Genomic DNA, 23,281 nt, shown 5'->3' on the forward strand with positions numbered 1-23,281 from the left:
ATGTGACCACCAGCAGTGTCTGACCCTCTACGTTAACCCTTCAGTGCTGTGTGGCCGGGACTGTCTGCAGTCATTGGTGCAGCATCATCAGCTGATATTTCTGAGAAGAATCTGGCCCACCCTTGTTGTCAGTGGCACCTACTATTTCTGGGGGAAGTAAACGCAGCACAGAGGTGCTACCAGAGACTTTCACACAACCCAACGTCAGCTGTGTTTATAGAACCTGTGAAGAATTGTCCCGCTCTGGTAGAGGAGGAAGGGGTGGCTGAAAATTCTCCCAGGCCTTGATTGGGATGCACCTGGGTGTGTGGGGCGAGATCAGGGAACTCTGATCAGCTGCTGGCTGGGCCCAACAGCACAAGCTTCTGGAAACCACCCTCCCCACCACCACTAACTGCACACTGTCACTGTGCTCTAATAACCTCTCCACGTGCTGCCAAGTGAGAGGGGCTCTGACAAACCAGAAAGAGCTGCCTCTTGGTCAGCACGGTTTGGTCTCAAAAACAACCATACCTGCTGGGCCAGAGCCAACAGGGAGACCTGAGTGAGAGAGCTGGGCAGAACTGAGCTGGAGAGAACACAGGGAGGCTGAGGTAGTGGGTGCTAGAAGATGAGAGGCCTCCCAAGTTCTTACACTCTTGACTGATTGATGGAGCCGGGGTGGCAGGGAGGGACATGGCTGCACAAAGTCCCTTACCCTCACAGGAGAGTCAGCTTCCTGCCCACCAAGCCCCTCTGTCAGCCATTAGCAGTTAATGGCTGTGGGAAGGGCTAAACGGTAGATCAAAGCACATAGGATCTAAAGCAACCTATAGCTGGGAAACCTGCCATTTAAACAGGTAGTTTCCTATGTGTGGTCAAGTCCTGTGGCCTGTGGGAGGCAGCATTACAGAGACTGCCATCTCTGGACTTGCCCATCTTTCTCATCTCCATTCTTGTGAGTCTGATGAGTCCTGTTGGCAATCAGAGTGTACCCACCATAGCCTCAGTCAGTGGCCAGCAATTCCTGTGGCTAGTAACCAACATTCAAGAAGTAAAGCCATTTGCAGGACTGTGCTCAGAGTGTTCCTAAATGACTGAGCTAGACATTTATCTATGCTTTTTTTCTCCTGATATTTCTTTTAAAGGGAGAAATCATTAGATGTTCATTATGAAGTATACAGACTAATACTCTCTGCCAATTAACTCTCTCTGGCTTTTGGTAAAGCCATTTTCCCTTGACCACTCTTGGAAGCTACTTTGGTTTTGAAGCCATCAGAACAAAGCTAGGGGAGTCATTGCTGCCAGGGAAAGCTTGCCACTTTCTCAGGTATTAGCCAGAGATGAGCTGCTCACACATGAGTTATCAGACAACAGAAGACTCAAAATCAAAACCCAAGCCTTCTGTGATGTAGGAAACATCTACACACAGCATCCTTTTGGCGTGATGGAACTTGAACCCCTTGTCCTGGCTGTTTTGTTTTCATTCTTCCTTTCCTTTAATGGCAATTCTGCACCTGAAACCTACTTAATTATTCATCATCCCCTTCTTCAGGCTGCATCAATTATGGATCACGTCTGTGATGGAAAACTTTGCCAGCAGCAAGACGGTGCTGAGATGGAAGCATGAGGGACAGGACCCACATGCCACACTGGAGGGCGAGAGCATAGTGCTGGGACCACAGCTGTCCTTGAGGCCAGCCCGCCTTGCAGGCCGCCCACCCTGCAGGCCTCTTCCAACCCAGCAATTCCCCTGAATGGCATGCTCCCCAATCATCCCTACATCTTGGCCCAGAGAGAAACAATATTCATGCAATACACTGGGTCAACGAGAGGCCCAAGTGCAACTGAGCAGGGATGAAGGCTACAGCCCAGTAGAGCAGGCATGTCTGTTCCCATGGTCTAAGGAGACCCACCGGCACAGAGACTGAATGCTTAGCCACAACTCACCAGTCTTCACAGCAGATTCTTTGGACACTGGCAGTCTCTTAAGACTGAAAATAAATTCAGGCTAAGAGCATGCCAAGGATATGTTTGTCCTTCCAGACAAACCCTCTCTCTTAAAATGTCTACAGTGTCCCTTCACCCTACACTCTTGGGTGAAACCATCTGTTCTGCCTCTGTGCTAGCTCACACACACTCTGGCTTCATTGTCCACCAGTCACTTTGGGACCCATGGGTTTTTTTCCCTCACAGCCACAAGATGGAACAACCACCTAGGACCTGGAAATGGCTGATGAGGTCAGAGGCAGAATACACCCTTAGCTTTTAAGGCCAGCTGCTTTTTGCTGATAGAATGACTGATCCCAAACATGGGAGAGACACTTTTCTGGTACCTCCAAAGATCTCTACTTCCTGAAAGTCAAACCCCTGTTTAATCCTCTCCCTGGGAAGGTCATGTGGGTCATCTATCAGCCTAAACAATGAAATAAAATGACAGTGGTGCATTGCCACTCACTGATTGGGTTACCAAGGACTATGGCTTCCATCTTGCCATCAGGCTCAGGAGCCTTCTTGTCTTGCATATTTTAAATGTGAAACAGGACTTATGGGGCAAAGAACTGAGAAGATCCCAGCCAAGATCAATGGGAAACCAAGGCTGCCTGCCAGTTGGCTTTGGAGAGCTGAATCCTACACACAGCATGGTAGCTTGGGAGAAGAGCTTTTCCCAGGAAAGCTTTACAATGGTAATAGCCCCACCCCCGACCCCGATGCCAGCTTGCAGCCCCACAGAGGCTCTGCAGTGTGACAGATATACAGGCTGCAAAGCTGCTAAATGTTGGGATGATATGTTATGTGGCAGTAGTCTAAGACATCAAATAAGGATTCAGATGAGAGCCTGAAGAGACAAACAGGTGGAGTGGTCTGGCCGTGGACTTGACAAAGGACTGGTCTCCAGTGGAACACTGTGCAGACAGAGCTCTGGCTGACATACAGTATCCCTGGGGTCTTGTACAACACCTTGTGTGAAGAATATATCAGCTCAATTTTAAGATAGACTTTCAAATTGTGACTAGGGACCACAGTCCTAATTCTCTTCTAGCTTAGTAGAAAAGTGATGAACAGGTCAGGGATGGAAGCAAGACTTAGAACTCAACTGCTAGTCATGCTTTTAGGTCAGGAAATGTGCAAAGACTTAGGACCCACTGCCAGGTTGTGCTCAGAGGTCAAGGAGGAGTGCCTAGTGCCCACTGCTGGCTAGTCCTCGCCCCAATTAACCCTGTGAGGTTAGCACACCAAGACTCTCAGCCCACTGGAGAGACTTCTTGGTGATTAAGATCATGGACCTCTTTCAAAGTACCCAGGTTCAATTCTGTAGGGAACACTTTGAACAAAAAACAAGAAAACAAAAAAGTAGTTGATGAGACAGAGGCACTCCTGCTCAATGTCCTGACTGACGTCAGAGCACGCTGAGAGCAGAAGCAAGCACCTGGGCATAATGACCAGTGCCTTAGAGTCAGGCAGCCCTTGCCAATCAGGAGCAAGGACCAAAAGTTTTCAAGGTCTCTATAAGGTTCAGAAGGACCATAAAAGCCCAGGTCCCAGGTGGCTCAGTAACTGCTAGTCAATGTACCTCAATGCACACAAACCGTGTATACTACCAACAAGGGATACTTCTGGTGAGCATGTCTCCACCAAGATCTCCTGCTTCTGACCTTGGTGACCACTGAGAATCCAGTACCATGTTTGAGCTGGCTAATCAGGTGACCACCTAGCTTCCATTGTTCTCAATTTCTCTCAAGGAGCACAGCACCCAGTCACTGTCCTTCCCTCTCAGCAGATGAGGACATGGTGGCTTGCTGTGCACTGGGCTACTGAACTTGCAATCTGCTTGTGCTACCCCTCCCCATGGCAGAAAGCAAGGCAGCATGTAGGCAGACATGGATGGTGCTAGAGAAGGAGCTGAGAAGGAGCTGAGAGTTCTTACATTTTGATTCATAGGCATTAGGAAGTGGACTGAGACACTGGAAATGGCTTGAGCATATATGAGGCCTCAAAGCCTGTTTCCACAGTAACTCACTTCCTCCAACAAGGCCACACCTCCTCTAACAAAGCCACACCTCCTAATCATGCCACTCCCTCTGGCGTCTATTTCTTTGAAACATCCACATGACAAAAGCTAGATTCCTCCCAGCTCTACTTCTTCTCTGCAGCTTATTCTTTATCTATTTAATAACTAGTCAGTACGTACAGTAAGTCACCTGGTCCCTACTGCTTTGTACCTTTTCTTTCTTACTTTCCCTCTTCCCCAAACCTTCCTAGGCTGCTTTGATATGCAAGGTCTCTGACTCAACCCACCCCCCCACAAGCAATGAGACTGTACTACATGATCTAAATGCACATTTATACCTCTTTTCAGTATACCTTAAACCAAAAACTATTACCCCCTACCTTGTCTATACCCCATTAGTTCCTTCTTCCAATTCTCAGCTAGCATAATAATACTAACCACTAATCTCACCAAGATTTCTTGCCTTTTTTATCTTCTCTTCAGACCTACAACTACTAATAGATTAGTTGATACAGTACTACTGGTTCCTCTTAACTCTTAATCCCCAAACAATGTATACTTGACGAGTAGCTGACTGGGGTAAGAGGAAATCTCGAAGTTGTTTTGATTTGAATTACCCAACTACTAGGGGTCATGAGCATGTTTTTGAGCTATTTCTTAGCCTTTTTTCCCATTCTTTTGAGAACTCTCTGTTCAGATACCAGGCCCATTTTTTGAATGGATCATTTTATCTTCCTTCCTTCCTTGTCTTTGGTTTTTTTTTTTTTTTTTTTTTTGAGTTCTTTATATATTATTGATATTAATCCTTTGTCACATGTATAGCTGGCAAAATCCAACCTAAATGTCTTTCAACTACTGAATGGATAATAAAAATGTAGTAGGGATCAATAGAGATCTAGTTCCACCTATTTACTATTGAGTACTATTCAGAAAATTAAATCGTGAAACTAGAAAAGACCACATTGAGTGCGGTAGCTCAGACTCAGAAAGACAAACATCACATATTATCCCAAATTAAAGCTCCTAACTCAAAATCTTCAGATGTGAGTACAAACCCTGGGAGTTATGCACTGTAGAGACCAGGAAAGTGAAAAGGGGCCGTTGCTGGAGTGGAGGCAGGGGGCAATGGAGAGGGGGCATCAGGGTATAAGTGATCCAACAGGGGAATGGGAAAAACTGGGTAGAGGGTGCTCTAGCTATGGAAAGGGATGGTGATAAAATACAGAAGAAGGAGGGTAAAACAAACAATAAGGATGTCTGAAAAAGGTCTAAGGAATAATACAATTAATTATCTACCTAAAATACCTATAATACACATAAGTTGGTGTATAACTATATGTACAAAGTTGTAATGAAAATTCCCCATCTGACAATGCTTCCTCCAAGAGCCAAAAACTAACAAAAACACCAGGCATGAGAAGCCCTCTTTTTGGCTGTTGGTCAAAGTTCTCCAAGAATACTCCCAAATATTATAGGATATTGCTATTGCCCTTGGTTGTCCCTCAGAGGCAGACACCACACACTTCAGACAAAGGAGGCCCCTGAGCTAGAACTGATCTGAAAGTCTCCCACCTAAGGACCAGATTTCATGGTACCAGAAGGTGCCATACAAGTTTACAAAGGGGAGAAGCAACCAACAGTCCCACCCATCTATGTACTTATAAACAACCACCACCAGCAAGGCACAATAACCCTTAGGCACATGCCTGGCCTCAGCGGCTTTATTCCACCTTCTTTCTTCTATTTCTATGTGTCAGGGGTGTCCCTGAATGGAGGCCTAGTAGAGAGGCCATTGTTTAAAGCTGTGAAGTTGAAGCCTGGGTCGTCTTGGAGAATCCAAGATGTTAAAAGACACCATAGTTATGGGATACCTGCCAAGGAAAGCTGCTAACAGGAGTGGAATCAGCCCAAGAGAAAGAAGTGTGTTTCAGTGAACAAAGTAAGAGATCTGGAGAGTGTTTTGACATCAGACATGGAGCTGCTGAGTTGGAGTTTGCCCAGCTTGTTTTTTATCTTGCTTCTGTCCAATATTTCCTCACTATGCTCCCTTACCTGTGCTTTGGAATGGTAATGTATATATCCTGTGCCATTACATGTTGGAAGTATGTAATCTGCTGTTTGATTTTGATTTTTTACAGGGGGTTTATAGTTACGAGATTGCCATGTGTCTCAGAAGAGACTTTGGACTTTGAAACAAGTATGAAACTGTTACAGACTATGGGGCTTTTGAAGTTGGGACTGAATGCATTTCTTGTATTATGATATTGCTATAAGCCTTTGGGGGCCAGGGATTAGAATGTGGTAGTTTGACAGAAAATGGCCCCCAGAGGGAGTGGCACTATTGGGGGGGGGTTGTCTTGTTGGAAGTGTGTCACTGTGGGGGCGGGCTTTGAGGATTCTTTTGCTCAAGCATCCCTCAGTGTGACAGTCAACTTCTATTGTCTGCATGATGTAGGACTCTCAGCTCTTTTTCCAGTATCACATCTGCCTGCATGCTGCCATGCTCCCCGTCATGATAATAATGGACTGAACTTTTGAAACTGTTAGCAAGCCACCCCAATTAAATGTTTTCTTTATAGGAGTTGGCATTATCGTGGTGTCTTGTCACAGCAATAAAAACCTTAACTAAGACATAAACCTATAGCCAACATTATGCTAAATAGAGAAAATTTGAAGCATTTCCACTAAGATCAGAAATAACACAAGGGTGTCCACTCTCTCCACTCCTATTTAATATAGTACTTGAAATACCAGCTAAAGCAATGAGACAAGGAGGTAAAATTGGTACAAACAGTGAAGGAAGAAACCACAGCACCCCTGTTTGCAGATGGTATGAGTCTATACAAAAAAGATGCTAAGGGTTCCACCAGAAGATGGAATTACAGGGAAAGGGATGGAAAGGGAAAATAGGCTGATAAAGGTAACCCAGGCCCAGAGATACGGGCAGCACATACTCTGTCTTACACACAGATTTCAGCTATGCACTTTCAGTGTAGCAGGCTAAAACTGGAATGCCTGTAAAGGCTGAGAATCTGGAAGGGATCTACTAGAGGAAAAAATGCTATAGGAGGAAAACCCTTTTTGTCTGGGAAGAGGGCCCTACAACTGAGAAAATGTCTCCATCAGATTGACCTGTAAGCAAGTCTGTGGACCTTTTTCTCGATGACTGATGTGGTAGGGCCCAGCCCAACATGGACGGTGTCACCTCTAAGAAAGCTGACAGGGCCAGGGAGAGCAAGCCAGTAAGCAGTGTTCTTCTATGGATTCTGCTTTCGTTTCTGTCCTTGAGCTCTGGTTTTCTGTGATGAGGGACTGTAAGGTATAAGATGAAACACACATCCCTGCATGCAAGTTTCTTTTGGCTGTGATGTTTATCACAGCAAAGTGAAACCAAACTAGGGCAGGAGAACAGGAGAACACACACACGTGACATGAAAGTAGGGGGTAAATATAGGAGTGATAGTGCAAAGGGTTAAATAGGGATGAGGGTAGTGGGATAGGATACAGGAAATGGGAGGGGTTAACTAACATCAAGGATGCTATGAAGAACTTCTATGGAATCTTACCATTTTGTAAACATAGTAAAAACAAAAACACCCTATATGGGTGGATAATGCTCTTTCTGGAGGCCTAACCTTATTAAACAGAAATCCTAGTACCAAGTGAGGGATATCTCCCTATGTGATATTGGTCAGGGAGGCTCTATGGCAGCAAGTTCTCAACTTGTGGGTCATGGGGGTTGCATACCAGACATTCTGCATGTCAATATTTACAACTCATAACAGTAGCAAAATTACAATTATGAAGTAGCACAAAATAATTCTATGATTGGGGGTCACCACAACATGAGGAACTATATTAAAGGGTCACAACGTTAGGAAGGTTAAGAATCACTGAGCTAGAGGCTTCCAAAACATTACAGCCTATTGTAAATGCATTTTTTTTTTTTTTTTTTTTTTTTTTTTTTGCAAATCAGACTTAGATCCTAAGATCCTACTGCTAAGGTCATGTCACACTTGGGTTGTAGGACATTGAGAAATCAAACTGAGTCTAAGCTTGAAGTTTTCTCACTGCTGGGTAGATTAAGTCATCAATCAAAATCATCTGTGAACCTCACAAGGTACAATAACAACCTCCCCGACAAGATTACCCAAAAGTGCAATAGTGGTGTGACTATTATGGGTTAACCAATAACCTTCTGATTGGATCTGAGGCCTGATCCACAGGAAGGAGTCATAGCAGGTACTATAAATCTGGTCAAGAACCATGGCTGGAAGATCATAGGCTCTGGAGGAGAATCTACTATTATAAATGGACATGGTATCAAACTGCTTTTTAAACACACACACAAACAAACAAACACACACACACAAACAAACACACACACACACACACACACACACGTTCATATCTATAGATCAATGCTGCTCTCAACTGTCAAGAGAAGTTTCTTTTTGTAATAGGTTGCAGATAGTCTTACTTTTCCACTACTGTGATAAGATACCATGTCCAAGACAACCTATAAAATAAAGAGTTTATTTGGGGCTTATGGTTTTGGAGGGTTAGAGTCCATGACCATCATGGCAGGGAGCACAGTGACAGGCAGGCAGGTACTGGACCAGTAGCTAAAAGCCTACTGCTTGATCCACAACCACAAAGTTGAGAGGAAAAATAAAAAACTGGGTATGGAATGGGGCTTTGGAATCCTCAAAGCCCCAAAGAAACCATTTCTATAAGTTGCCTTGGTCATGGTGTTCTATAATAGCAACAGAAAAGTAACTAAATCAGAAGATGGTGCTAGGAAGTGGGATACTGCTATGTCAGGCCTGATGATGCTGTTTTTAATTTTTGTTTTTAGAGGAATGTGGAAGGCCTTTCTAGGACTTTGGACTAGGAAAGCAGTTGAATGCTGAAGTAGGGCTTAACAAGGCATCCTAGTAGGAGCTTGGAATATAACAATGCTGAGAGAAACACGGACTATGGAAACCCAGCTCAAGAGATATCAGAGGGGAACAATATCACAACTGAGAGATATTTCGGCAAAGAATGTGGCCGCTTTCTGCCCTTAGGATCTACCCAAGGCTAAATGAAAAGCACTGGGTTAATTTCCTTGGTGGAGTAGATTTCAAGACAACCTCATATTGACTCTGTCCTGTGGTTATTTATTAGCAATCAATCAGCAGTCTACAATGAAAGAGGGCAAGCAAGGTGAGAAAAAGCACAAAATGTACAGTTTGAAGTGAAAAAGAATACCAGGAAACTTAATGTTGGAACTAAGGCTCATGCAGAAAGAGATGAGATTGAAGAAAGGTCTGCTCAAAAAATGGAATAAAGGGTCCGTGCCCTCAGGGAAAGCCCCCACCCAGCTAAGCTTCCCTTGTAAAAAGGGAAAGCCAGAGGAATTTTCCTGAAAGGGAACAACAAAGGAAAGCTGCTACAAATGCGATTCGAGGGGCCAGGCTCTATCCACTCTACCTGGTCCTTCAAACCTGTCAGTATTATCCTTGTGGTTCTGACCTTAGAGTCATGAAGGATACAGAAGAAAAGGGGTTGTGGAACCTTCCTCTGAGGTTAAAGAGAGCTGCTGCGGCCAGCCACGTGGCACTGGGGTCCCTGCAGAGAAGCCCTAAGAGGCCATTACCTAAATCTGTGAACGTGAAGCCTGGATTGCACGGGAGGCTCCTTGATGCTGGAGATGCCAGTGCCATGGGATATCTGCCAATAAGAGCTGCAGGCGGAGGAACAGCCGCGAGATAGAAGTGTGTTGCAGGTAGCAAAGCCTGAAGGACAGAGCCATCTGAGCCCTTTGACATTAGACATGGAGGTACGGGACAGTTAATGTAAAGACTCAAACCAGTCAAAGAGTAGAGAATGAGTGACTGTGGAGTGCTTGGCCCCAAATGAGACCTCTATAAAATCCCTTTCGAGGCTCAGGAACACTGTACAAGACTGGGAGTAAGAATGTAGGAGCCAGGGGTAGGGGGAAGCGCTGTGACACGCTCCCTCCAGGGCGTGATGCAGCCACTGGACTCATGAAGCTAGGGTTACCTGCACAAGATGCCATTACAACTGCGGGAAGAACTCATGAGGTCCCATGCTCTCTGAGGGATGATGCGCAGTTAATGGGTGCTGGGGGAGGGTGTGTCATTTTCTTCAGTATTGTAACCATTGATAAAACTCCACTACCCATACTCATGCAAGCAGCCATAGTTAAACTCAGTGAATCAAACAACAACAACAACAAAAGACAAAGTCAGAGAAGGCATTTGGGGAAAAAAGAGGTTTAATGGGAAAGAAAGATGAGAGAGGACAATGGGGTGAAAAGGATGCAAATTTGGTGCATATATGTGTATGAAATTATCAATGAATTAAAAAATAATAGAAGTAGAAATATCTTTAAAAGGAAAAGGAGTGAGCATCGCTCCCTTTGGCTGGGCCATATTTCTCATTCAGACAATATCCTATATGTCCAAACATTCAATTAAATAGAAAGTGACTGTCTAAGCAGCAGGTTTCCTTCCTTTTCCAAGGTTTGCTTGATGGGGATAAATAAACTGGAACCTATATCTGCCATCTTTGTGTCCAGTCCTTTGCTTCCATGGTTACACTCTGTTCAAGCCTTGGGGTGTTAGAACTACAGGATCTGTCTGTCATTTTTATCTAAACAGTCTGAACTTGGAAGATAACAAAGAGTGACCTGGGATATATGCATTCTTTCACAGCAAGCAGTGGACCAACCTGAGTCAAGGATGCTTACTTGGGGTTTGGTCCTCTTCAGATTTAAACATCAGGAGAAACGGACCTACCATAGGCGGTCCTTCTCCTGCCCCAAGAACACTATATCATATCCCAGCAATGAACTGACCCACCTGCGGAATCAGGTTCTGACAGAACACACCTTCATCCTAAATTCTGTCTGCTTGACTTTGTATCCCATTTCAACTCCATCCCTTGCTATCTGTTCCTGGAAATACTGTGGCTGGCCAGAACATTATGAGCAGGTGGAGATCCATCCACAAGAAGGAATTGATGCAGAGAGTGGGATCCCAGCTGCCAGATCTGCTCCAGGGTAATAAAGCCTCAGAATAGTGGGACTTAGAAAAAACTCTCATCTGAGGGTAGCTAGACTTTTCTATCGGGCGAGGAGGGAAGAGAATAAATGCATAAGCTTTCTGCTGGTAACCTAAGAGAAAAGAACAAGCACACACTTTCCTAATGGTGACCTCCTTTACTTCAACTTATATAATCTCTCTTTCTCAACAATCTTTCTTTACATACAAACATTTTTCTCCTGCCCAGTTACATATTTCTATATTCTATTACAGTTACAAATCTCCCCACAGCCATATCTATACATCTCATTTACATATCCTCTTATCATATAGCACTTTAGACAGTTTCTAGGCACAGCTCCTCCATGTAGCAATAGCTTTCACACAGCTCTCTCTCTCACTTATGTTTTTACATCATTCACTCTTACACTCTTACTCTCAGTCATTCTCTCACACTTCTTCATCTCTCACTTCTCTCTCCCATGGCATCCTTCTCCTGCATCTCTCCGCCTCTGCTGTCCCTTCATCCCTGCTCCTTCACTCTGCCTCATCGCCCCTGTCTCCCGACTCTCCTCTGCTCTGCCTCTCTCACCACCAGACTCTGGACAATGACATGTTACTTTTCAGGTACTCATAACATGTCTTAAGTCACATAGTTTTTCAACATCACAACGACAAGCCCGTGAGCAAGTGGCCTTGCAGGTAGCTCTAAGTTGGTGAGGGTTCCTGGACAGGAAGTAAACAATTGGCTCAACCTTGAGGTTGGGGAGTACAAGCAGGCTAAAGTTGCTTCAAACTCTGACATTGAATTAGCAAAACAATACCTGTGAAAATGACCTTGTATATTTGTCTCTAGGGGCAACCAGCCTGCTTTGAATTTACTCTGAAGTCTAAAGTTAGCTTGTGTGTGTAAAAGGCTGTCTTTGTGACTGAGAATCTTGTCAGTCTGAGCAATGTAAAATATCCTAGTATTATTTGTATTCATCAAAATTATACAGCCTAAGCATTATCTTCTGACTATCCACAGCTATGTGTGTGCCCAACAAATATGAAACACACCACCAAAGGGCTATGGGAAGAACAGCATAGCAATGGTGCCTGAGACAGTTACAGGACCAGTCATTCAGTCAATAATTCCATGGCTTTGCCAAGTGGGGGTCCCCAGCATCATCTAGTGGATTAACTTGTTAAATACTAGTTGTCACTGCTGTACAGTCCCATGGCCCTCTGCAAGGAAGCCCTTAGTTCTGAGCACCTTATGGGAACCCTGCACAGAAACAGAATCCTGGGCAGCAACACAATTCTTTTTACTTGTCCTTGTAGACAACACAGCAGCAAGGTCAACAGGGCAAGGTGGTGCTAATGAGTCTTAATTAACTAGCAAGTGCATTTGACCTTGGTTGACAGTCTCCTAGCAACAGTTAAGAAAAAAAGCAAGACCCTTGAAGGCTGGATGCTGAACTCAAGACAGGGAAGGGGGGACGACATCAAGGAATCTAAGACCCAGCTGAAGCCAGGGTATTCGCCACTGCTTCCATGCATCAGCTTTCTGAAATGAAAAACTAAAGTGGGCACAGGGGTGCAGGTGATCGGGATAGACTCGAGAACAGACCTTTACTTCCCAGAATGCTATAACTGTCTCCACTTCAGCGAGAAGGTGGCTGCTTTTTGACTCTGACTAAGCAGTGTTAATGTTGAAAAAAACCCTGCCTAGACATACTTTGTGCATTGGTCTCTGGAAAGGGAACAGGATGCCAATATAAAATAATTGTTACCCCAAAGGGGGTAGTGCATGTGTGCATGTTCCATTTTCACTGACCAGCAGGTTAGTTTGATTTACTTAGAACAGTCCTGGAAAAAAAAAAAAAAGGCTGGTGGTTTGGGTTGTTGCTTATTGCAGAAGCTGGAAACGAGGGTCATTGAAGGGAGGGACCAGGACAAGGATAAGTGGAGTAGTGAGGGTCTGTATGCTAGGAGACAGCAGATTGAACCCCTAGTGCAGAGAAGGTGAGGGGAAACACTGAGCCAGGCACCTAATTCAGCTTGCCAGTGACCCACCCTAAACAGTAGCCATAACTTCCACATGGAGCCCATACACCATACTCTTACAGGTCCTTTCCAGAGAGGACTCCTCACCAGCAAACGTCTTATGGTTACCGAGAAACTCCTCTTGCACTAAAAGCACGATGCCAGCTATGTTTATAATAGAAGAAATTTCAACTTAAAGGAGATCCCACTATGGACAGACAACTCAGGCTTCATGACTTTGAAGGACTGCATGTCCCTGGGATGTAACCAGGGCTCACGTACAGCTGCTCTCCCTGAACCTGCCCTTTCTCCCCAGTTCACTTAGGACACGGAATACTGAGGGTGAAATGTTGGACAGGGTGACACAAATATTCTAAAGTCCTGGGTAGTTTCTTGAGCCCCCACTTCCTAAGTGAGCCGGTCACATTCCTGAACTGTGGCCCTGTATGCTAACTCTAGGAACAAAATTTTATCAGCCAAAACTGGCCATTTGTTTCCCTGTTACTCTCCCCCATGGTTTCACAAATATGTTGTCTGATGAGACAATTCAGAGAGAAAAATTCCTCTTGACAGCGGAGTCGGGTGAAGAGATGTTGAAGCCTGTTTGTATTTCTTTTTTTAAAACAATCTTCCCCATAACTTTTTTCTTTTTAATTCCATGGAGCATGGAGTAGCTAGGATACTTGATTTGTGGTGGGTCATCATTAGATTTTTCTCCAGTGGTTACAGCAGCGGTTTGATATCAGTAGGCAGATGGCTTTCAGGCAACCGGGCTTGCCTGGGCACTGAACAGACAGGTGAAATTCTAGAGATGAGGTAAAGATAATTGGAGGTAGCACTTTGAGTCTAAGAGAAGGGAACAAAGCAAACATTCTGCATCCCCTTCACAGCCGAAATGAATCATTTGCTCTCCAAATGGGAGTTTAAGGTCAAGCCTTTTCATTTTGAAGATGTAACAGTTAAGACTATTACATCTTTAAAGAAAATTACCCTGGTCACATTGGGTCCTCATGATTCACAGGAAAATGGCTCCTCTTTGTGGTTGCTATTGACAACTGAGTCTTACTACAGAGAGTACCACTCCCTGCTGGGATATGACACTTCAATGTGCATCTGCAGGGGCAGCATGGGCTGTAAATGCTGCAACTGTGGTGCTTTCACCCTGGTAAAAGGCAGCTCTCAAAAACACTTCATCCTTGAAGGAAGGCTCTGAACTTATATAATTATTCACATCTCCGTGGAAATCAATGCACTGCACTTGGCCCCAGCCTGAATCATTCCCACTGCAGGTAGTGTTCTTAATGTGTTCTTCCTCATCAGTGTTCTGAGGCTCCCAGACTCTAAACACACTGTGAGTCCACGGCTTTTAAACTCTCCAGATTCCTTACTGTCCAGCAGTGGTCTACAGGAAGTATATCCCTCCTATCGACCTCATTGTTACGTGTGTAATGCCAGCCAAATGGAGGTGCGCATGCTCAATGCAAACACTGCATACAGCAGTGCACCCATCTTACCATAGGTCAACAGTCAGAAAAGTAGTCCTTCCCTTCCTATAAATTGAACACAAAACACAACAGAAGCATTTGCCCTCCTCTGTTTTTGTTCAGGAAAACAGGGCAATGAGATAATTTCTTTGTTCAGTGAACTGTTGCTTTATAAATCCACAAATTTAGTTTTCAAAGTCAAATCATACTGTATAGCTTAGGGCAAAACTCAGATTCTTTTACACTGCTCCTCACTTCATGGTTCCATTTTCAATTCTTTTGCAACTCTCTTCTACGTTTACTTTCTTGGGCAGAAGTAATGTACCTGTATGGCCTCACTTTCATTTTCAGGGTTAGACATTATTTCCTAGCTTCAACTGTAAGGGATGAAGTCTGTGTCCTTTCTACTAGTTTCTGGTTAATTGATTTTCAGTGTTTGCATTCTGTAGACTATGCCAATGGTCTTCCCAGCTCAGCTGCATGTATACAGTACTGCATTTCTAGCTGCCGTATCTGTTTTCAGAAAGGACAATAACTAAAGGAAATGGGAATTGTTACAATTGTTTTTTGATTAGTGTTCTATGTGTGTATGCTAAACCATCTCCAAACCACCTCTACTCCCTCAAGCCGGGTCATCAGGACCTCTCTGCCCATCAGGATCGCTCCACCGTCTTCTCTCTCTCTCTCTTTCTCTCTCTCTCTTTGTCTGTCTGTCTCTCTCTCTCTCTCTCTCTCTCCATGCCCATCAGGATCTCTCTCTCTCTCTCTGCTCATCAGGATCTCTCTGCTGTCTCCTCTCTCTCCATGCCCATCAGGATCTCTCTGCTGTCTTTCTGGGTGCCTCCTACTGGAGTCCCAGAAGCTCTGGATTGCCTGCTGCCTTGGCTTTCTGCATAGTAGCCATCTTAGTAACTCTCCTTCACCCACCTGAACGGTTCCCTCCCTATATTTCCTGTGGTGGAGTCCCTCCCACCTCTTTTATTTGGGTTTTTGTTTAGGGTGACAATGACATGCCTCCTTAATATAGAGGCCACACATCTGCAGGAAAGAATCACTTGGCTACACATACTAGAGATACCCAAAGGTCCACTGTCTCCTGTTCTTTCCCAAGCATGTCTTCATACCCCTGTTATCTGCAGCATGGGCTGTTTCAAGTTCCTGAGCCTTTCTGAGGTGTCTATGTTCAAAACCTCAGAAATCTTGGTAGAAAGGAAGAAGCAGAAACCTTCCCTGTGAATTACTCAGTACTGATTGGGCCATGCAGCGGGAACAAACCAACCCCCACCCTCACCCCCACACCCCTGGTTGCTGTGGCCTCAACTGAGGTTGCCTCCCTGCCTTACTGGGGTCACCAGGGAACCTTGCTCACGCTGGGGAAGCAGATCCCTGCTGTGCTCAGGGTCACACCAACTCTTACCATCTGGCTTCTGGTTTGTTGCACTTAAAGCAAGAAGAGTGGCCTCTGCTGTTCCTGCCCAGCAGAAATACACTTCCGAATGCACATGTCACTGGCATTGCCTCCTAGGATTTCCAGGGGTGAGGATGTGCAAGCCTCTCTACTTAAAAGGGAACTGGAAAGATGGCCCAGCCTGAAAATGTCCAGGATTACCAAAGAATTCAACAATAGTTTACTATCCTCATCTTCTGCTGTTTATTTTCTGTTTTTTTTTTTTAAGGCCTTACTATCATTTTAAAGATGTTATAGGAGAGAGTGGAAATGAGCAGCTATCAGTCTGCACTGCCACTCAAATTACTTCAGATCTCCCAGCATGCACTGTGCTGGCTGATAGCAAGACACTTGTCCCTGAATGACAGGGAACTTTTCAGAACACATAATTCACTATCAGTATTTTTCAAGGAGGGAGTTGGAAGAACGTTCTCAAACATACCTAGAAGATAGAAAATCCTTACTAGGCCTAGAGTCCATGTCTTTTTTTTTTTCAGGTCTTCAGAAAATAACTATTTTCATCTGGTGCTGAGCATCTATCAGTAAGGAGAATGGGTTCTCCTGGATAATCCTAACTTCTCATTCTGTCTACTGCACCAGCAAACACATGCCTGCTTGCTGTACATATACAATGTTGGGGTTACAGAAGACTGGGCAGGCCAGTCAAAAGCAAAATTAACTGTTAGCAATTACCTCTGCCAACTGGTAATATGGCTGTTGTCACCCTTCACCTGTTCCTTGGTGCCTTCTCATTTCAGGGCCCCCTGCTTCTGCAGACCTTAACCACAGTGGCACAGCCTTTCGTCGAAGAAAGCCTCAAGCCCACAGCTCCTAAATGGGTCCCCCTCTTTGTGTCAGTGGATCTTAATCTTTTATACAGTTGAGAAACAAAACCAAAACACCAGATCAGCAGGCTCTGCCTCCTGCGCGCCTTGGCTTTGGGAAGAAGGTGGATGATCTGCATTTTTAACAAGACCTTTGCAGACTGCAGGCTGCAGTACTTTTAATGGTGTCTTTCCATTTTCTATGACAGCATGTGTGGAATGAGATTTCAGTAAATGCTTTTTTTGAAGCTGAGGTGATGTGGAATAATACCATCAAAGGGGGAGTAAATAAAGGTCTTTCCTACAAGTATAGGACAGCACATGAAACATGACCCACAGATCCAAACAGCTTAGGGAAGATGGGGCATATTTTACGGCATAGCTTTTTGGCTTTGCTTTCTGTTAACCCTTCATACCCTGGTAAGCCCTACTCATCGATTCCTCAGCATCAAGATGAGTTCTGATGGCTCAGGATCTTAAGTATCATCCAACATTTTGTAACAAACTACATTTTTTTTTTTCCTGAGTAAAACATTACACAAGAGGTTTAAAGTGTCCTCCCAGTTCAAATGAACAAAAGCTGTCCTGGCCCTACCACTGTCCTGGAGGGTGCTCAGAGTGACGTTTGGATGGTCAAGTGGTTAGTAGGTCATTTCAGGAGGCTGATACAGCTAAGAATAGTGATGGAGGGGCCAGCACCCAGATCAGATGAAATGAAGCGGAATTTAACCTCTTGACCCTCAGCCGACTTCAAGCTCCATTTTAAAATGAAATTGCGTAGAAATTACCAGAGAGTCCAGAAAAAGGAGAGTTAGAGCAAAAGGCATCTTTATAGCAAGGCAGAGGGGCAGAGGTTAGTCGTCTTGATTTATTTTCAACAGACTGTGACACCTGAGCTTGACACGGTCTCCAATTTCAAAAATGGCAAAGAAGCTGTTGACAGAGGTGGCAACAGCTCTGCCTGTAGCTCTATACAGAGAAGCACATCTGGTTTTAAATAGAGAACATACCTTCTGTGAAGTGGCGAAAGCTTAGCAGATGCTACCTACGGGCAGTCCCTGTGTGTGTGTGTGTGTGTGTGTCCCCGTGTGTGTGTGTGTGTCCCCGTGTGTGTGTGTGTCCCCGTGTGTGTGTGTGTGTGTGTCCCCGTGTGTGTGTGTGTCCCCGTGTGTGTGTGTGTCCCCGTGTGTGTGTGTGTCTGTCCCCGTGTGTGTGTGTGTCCCCGTGTGTGTGTCCCCGTGTGTGTGTCCGTGTGTGTGTGTGTGTGTCCCCGTGTGTGTGTGTGTGTCCCCGCGTGTGTGTGTCCCCGTGTGTGTGTGTGTGTGTGTGTGTGTGTGTGTGTGTGCAGAGTGTAAGCATTCCCATCCTTTGCCTCTTAAGTGTGATTAGCTGAACTGCTGATTGATTGGGGGGCGGGGAATGCCCACAGACTTGACTTTAGCGGAGTTACTCCTCTTTCCCCAGGTGCTGGCACACACCGGAGAACAGGCCTGACTCTGGTTAGAACTGTATCCCCACCCCACCTGTGTTAGGCCACCGTCCTATCCCATCTCCTCAGGCCTTGTTCTTTTTCACGTGGGTTACTCCTTCCTCTCAGGAACCCATGCAGATCTTGTACTTCCAGGACGGAAGGTTTTGCGAACATCCTCTCCAACCAAATCTCCTCTTACTCAATACACACATACAGATTCTGGGACTGTACTGAGAAAATTTCTCAGTGAGCACCAAGAGGGGTGTGTGGGGGTGGGCATTGACTCAAAATGTAACTCTCAACAAGTCCCCCAGGTATCATTTGGAAGGCACTGGGATGCCTTTATGGGTCTGATAAGCCAGGTCACACCCTTCTGCTAGTGCCACACGGGTACAACTACCACGGGGAGGTGCACAGTGTCCCCATAGCCCATTTACCCACAAAATCCTTTCTGGGCCTCGCAAGGCCACAGAACTTAAAGTCTCCCCTCCCCAGGGCCTGGGGTCCAGCCAGCCAGCCTGGAGCTGTACATACTTACATCTCCGTCCATGGGCCTCTGGTCGTCACAATCCCTCGTGGGGCTAATGTCCTGGCGCATGACCCAGATGGGCTCTTTGGGTTCGTCGGGGGTGTAAGGCGAACGGATGGTCCTGGTTTTCACTTCTTCGATGGCCTCCTTGATGTCCTTGATGGCCAGCGAGATGGCATCTCGCTTTTCCTTACTGTACCGCTGCCCAGCCTCACCGCCACCCGGAGGTCCCATGACCCGCTGCTGCCCGGCAGGTACTGGCAGCCCGGGGCTGTCGGGGTGTCCTCCTCCTGGGGTCGGGGCGCGTTCCAGGTCCTGCTCGGCCTCGGGCATGTCTTCGGCCGCCTTGTCGAGGCTCTGCGAACTCATGCTCTGCTTGACTTCGGCCACGATCTGGTCGATGTCCTCTTCCTGCTCGTAACTGTCCATGCGCGGGTAGGGCGCGAACTCGGCCTCTTTCTCGGGGCTGTCGGACTCGCCGTCCGAGCGCTCGTCGTAGTGGTGCAGGCGCGCGCCCAGGGCCTCTTGGCGGTAGGCGGCCGCCTCATCGCGCTCCTGCTCGTAGAGCCGCAGGCCGTCGCGCGCCTCCAGCTCGGGCGCGTCCCCGATCTCCTCGTACACGTGCTCCTGGAGGCCGCCGTAGTCGGCGTAGGGCTCGGCGTAGGCCTCGTCCTCGCCGCGGTGGAAGAGCCGGTGCGTGTAGACGTAGCCCGAGTAGGCCGCGTTCATGGCCTCCTCGTGCTCCAGCGAGTGGAAGTGCAGGTGGTTGGGCAGCGCGCGCCGGTGCGCCGCCTCGGCGTGCTCGGCCTCCGCCTGCTCCGTGTACTCCTCGGCCTCGGGCCGGTACTGCACCGCGTAGGCGCTCTCATCGTCGGGGTCGTGCGCGCGCTCCGCCTCGTCGGCGCCGCCGTCGCGGGCCGCGGCGAGCACGTCGCCCTCGGCCGTGTCCGTGTGGTTGTGGAAGCCGCTCTCCGTGCTGGCCGAGCGCGCCAGGCTCTCCCCGCGCTCCTCTTCCTCCTGCTGCTGCCGCCGAGCCAGCTGCGCTCGGGGGTCATCGAGGGCACCGTGGCGGCCGGCGGCCTGCGGGGGCGCCTGCTGCTCCTCCTCCACGTCGGGGTGCTCCAGGTCGGCCTCCACGGACTCGTTCACCTCCCCTCCTGGCGCCTCGTCCGGCACCTCCACCTCCGCGGAGCCCTCCAAGTGGTTCATGGTGGGCGTCGGGGGATGGCTGGGGAGAGGCTGAGCTGGCTCACTGCGCTCTCATTTTGCTCCACGGGGGCTGAAAGAAACGAGGAGAGAGACTGCTGTGTGGCTCAAAAATGGTAACTATGAGCTCTGAGCATCAGGGCGGACATGAAAATCACCCGCTATTGATTCCTTCTGAATCTGGGTCAGTTAAGACACGATTGCAAATATAAGCTTCACCTGACAGTACGTTCTTCTTCATGCACGTATCCTAATTTGTAATTACATATTTGCTTGTTGAATTGCCTATTGCGTTCTCCCTCCCAAGCCCCCAGACTGAGAGCTTCGCCAGCATTTTGTTCCTCATGCTATTCAGTTTGCGTTTTCTGAGGTCGATGGTTAGAGTATTACTCAATTGGATGGGCCACTTGGCACATTTCCACATCTGCTCAAGGATAAATCTCTTTAAACTAGGATCCTGGATATTTTGGAAGCAACTCTTTAAATACATTTCGGGGGAGGGGCCAATATCATCTTGCAATTTTTTGACGCCATTGCTATGAGTGTAAAGGTGCAGTCTTTCTAGGGAGGCTGGTAATCACCAATAGGTCCCTAATTCTTTTATTAGCTTTCTAGACCGCCACAGAGACACAAGGTTCTTTTCTTGGGTGCAGAATGAACATAGGAATAAAAAATGGAATCTCTGGTTAAATAACCTTGGGACCAGCTGATTGACAGGTAACTTTTTACAGTGAAGATCCAAGAGGAGGAAGTTATAAAACGCAGGGTTTCTCTAACTCATTCGACTCAGAAACACTTAACCCTAGAAACCAGAGTTCTGACAAATACACCAAGTAGGCAGTTCCTAGAACTTTCCCCACGTGCTTTAAAATTCTGTAATTCTGTGAATGCCATGATACCTGAAACTAGAGTACATGGCTAATTTTCAAAGTGTAGGTAGAGTAGGTCTCTACCGGTTTGTGAGGAAACTTGCAGTTAAAGATTGATTCCAGCTTTTATCAATTCTCATCACAAAAGCAGGTTTTTAAAGGATGGGGAGGTGGCTCCAGTGGGTGATAGCAATTGCTGTGAAAGCAAGAGGACCTGAGTTCAAATACCCAACACACACACACACACACACACACACACACACACACACACTAGCTTTTAAGCATAACATGCACAGTGTATATAGAAACAGACCCAAAGAATATAATGAACAATGAAACCAAGCAGGATTCTTTGGGTTTCCAGAAACCCTATGGTAAAGGAACTGTCATAGTTAGCTCCAGCTGTCAACTCACACAATCCAGTCACCGGGGAAGATAGAACCTCAATCAAGGAATAGGCTAGATCAGATTGGTCCAATGCCATGTCCGGTGAGGCTTTTTCTTGATTGCTAATTGATGCCAGAGGGCCCATCCCACTGTGGGTGCCATCCCTAAGCAGGTGGCCCTGGGGTGTGTAATAAAGGTAGCTGAGCAAGTCAGCAAACAGCATTCCTCTGGGATTTCTGCTTCATTGCTTGGCTTGTGTTCCTGCCTTGACTTCCCTCAGTGATGGACTGGAGGCTGTAAGATGGAATAAACCCTTTTCTTCTCAAATTGATTTTGGTCAGAGTCGTTTATCGCAGCAACAGAAGCAAATGAGGACATGGGTTTAATAGCATGTTTGGATTTCTCTCATTGTACAATAAATACTCCTAAATGTAACAGATAGCCCCAAGAAGATAGGGGCATCCAATCACCTCTTAATATCAACATTCATTATAGTCCATTCAATTCCTCACCACAGCCACAGCAGTTCTGTACCAACAGATGAAGCAGAAAGGGAGGCTGTGTTGGAGCTGCCATATCTACCTTCAAGCAGAGTATCATATCCTGGCCCCCACTGTGATGGATCCGCCCCTCACTGATTCTCCATAGAAAACAATGATGGCCAAACCTACTGTCCCCTAATTGAAAAGAGTTCCAGATCAGAGTCAGGCTCTTCTGGAAAAAAAGAAAAAAAAAGTGGATTCCTATCATTAAACCCCAGAGAACAGTAACTGGCCAGAATATAAGAAAATGTCCTAAAAATAAGAATAGTCATCACCGAGACTTTCACTAAGGTGAATTAAGTGGGAAAGAAAAAGCAAGTGTTGCTTCTGAGGCACAGCTGGTTAACTGGTTAAGAGGCCTCCAGTAGATTGTGGAAAACACAAAACAAATACTCAATACATTACAAAGTCACGGTACCCATTTCCTTTACAGATAATAGACACCAACACAGCACACGGGCAATGACCTGTGTACCAGCCCACATGACAAGTTTCCACTGAGAGGAATACAGCAGATGTCCCTAGGTGCTGTCGCTATGCAGAATCTCGGCTGTGTGGGGTCATTGTTAAAAACATAATAACCTGAACGGCCAACAGATTTTGATAGCAAGTACAGAACTGACAAAGTCACTATTTTCACAGAAAATAGGCTTTTCTATTCACAGAGGTATTGCAAAGAAATCTTAATGTGCACCAAGTTAAATTGTAGATGACTAGCAGATACATTGATTCAACAAAAATGGAATTTTTGTATACCTGCATTACCAGATCCTGATAGGGAAAGTTCTTTGTGGAAATATTAAAAGCATGTAGTTTGAGTACAACAGAGCATTTTTTTTTATTAAAGAATTCTAGTGATGTAACATTCTCCCACATTTGAGTCTGTGGACCCTGTTAGGAACTAGCAGCCAGCTGACCCCCCCACCCCCAACAATGTGGGGGATGTTCATGGCCCTGTCATCCCTACATCAGCTTTACCTGGCTGCCAGAGGACTCATTACACATGCACAAGCCCCCCTTTTAAAGCAAGCCCGCCAAGCAAGCCTCTCTCTCTGGTCGCTCTCTTGCTCTCTCTGGATTTCCTCTCACTTTCTCTTGCTCTCTCTCTCTCTCTCTCTCTCTCTCTCTCTCTCTCTCTCTCTCTCTCTCTCTCTCTCGCTTCTCTCCTGCTTTTGGTTGGCCACCAGCTACCCCCTTTCTCTCCCTTCTCTCAATAAACTCCACATGGGTGCTGAGTCTAGTGTTTGTGTTTTATAGGCATTAGCTGCAGCAAAAGAACAACAGACCCCATTGGCCTTTACTGGACACATGCCAGACACTGTATAGTGCAAAGGAGATTCAAATGTTTCTAAGACAGGATTCTGGCCTTCAAAGATAGATAGTTTTAATAATTATAATACCTGTGATGAATGCAAAGACAGACATAGGCTCAAGACATGGAAGGAGCCCAT

General features: G+C 46.1%; 1 protein-coding gene across 3 annotated transcripts in view; it reads right to left on the reverse strand.

The window, feature by feature from the left end:
- Apba1 (amyloid beta precursor protein binding family A member 1) overlaps positions 1–20,106 on the reverse strand; it is a 64,284-nt gene extending 44,178 nt beyond the window's left edge. For all 3 annotated transcript variants that reach the window (XM_051200126.1, XM_051200125.1, XM_051200124.1), the window contains exon 1: positions 18,836–20,106. In XM_051200126.1, coding sequence (XP_051056083.1) covers positions 18,836–20,035 — 1,200 coding nt within the window. In that variant the 5' untranslated portion in view covers positions 20,036–20,106. The remainder of the gene's footprint in view (positions 1–18,835) is intronic.
- Between the last annotated feature and the right edge of the window lie 3,175 nt (positions 20,107–23,281).

The sequence above is a fragment of the Phodopus roborovskii genome, unplaced genomic scaffold, assembly GCF_943737965.1.
Source record: "Phodopus roborovskii unplaced genomic scaffold, PHOROB, whole genome shotgun sequence".
Taxonomy (NCBI): Eukaryota; Metazoa; Chordata; class Mammalia; order Rodentia; family Cricetidae; genus Phodopus; species Phodopus roborovskii.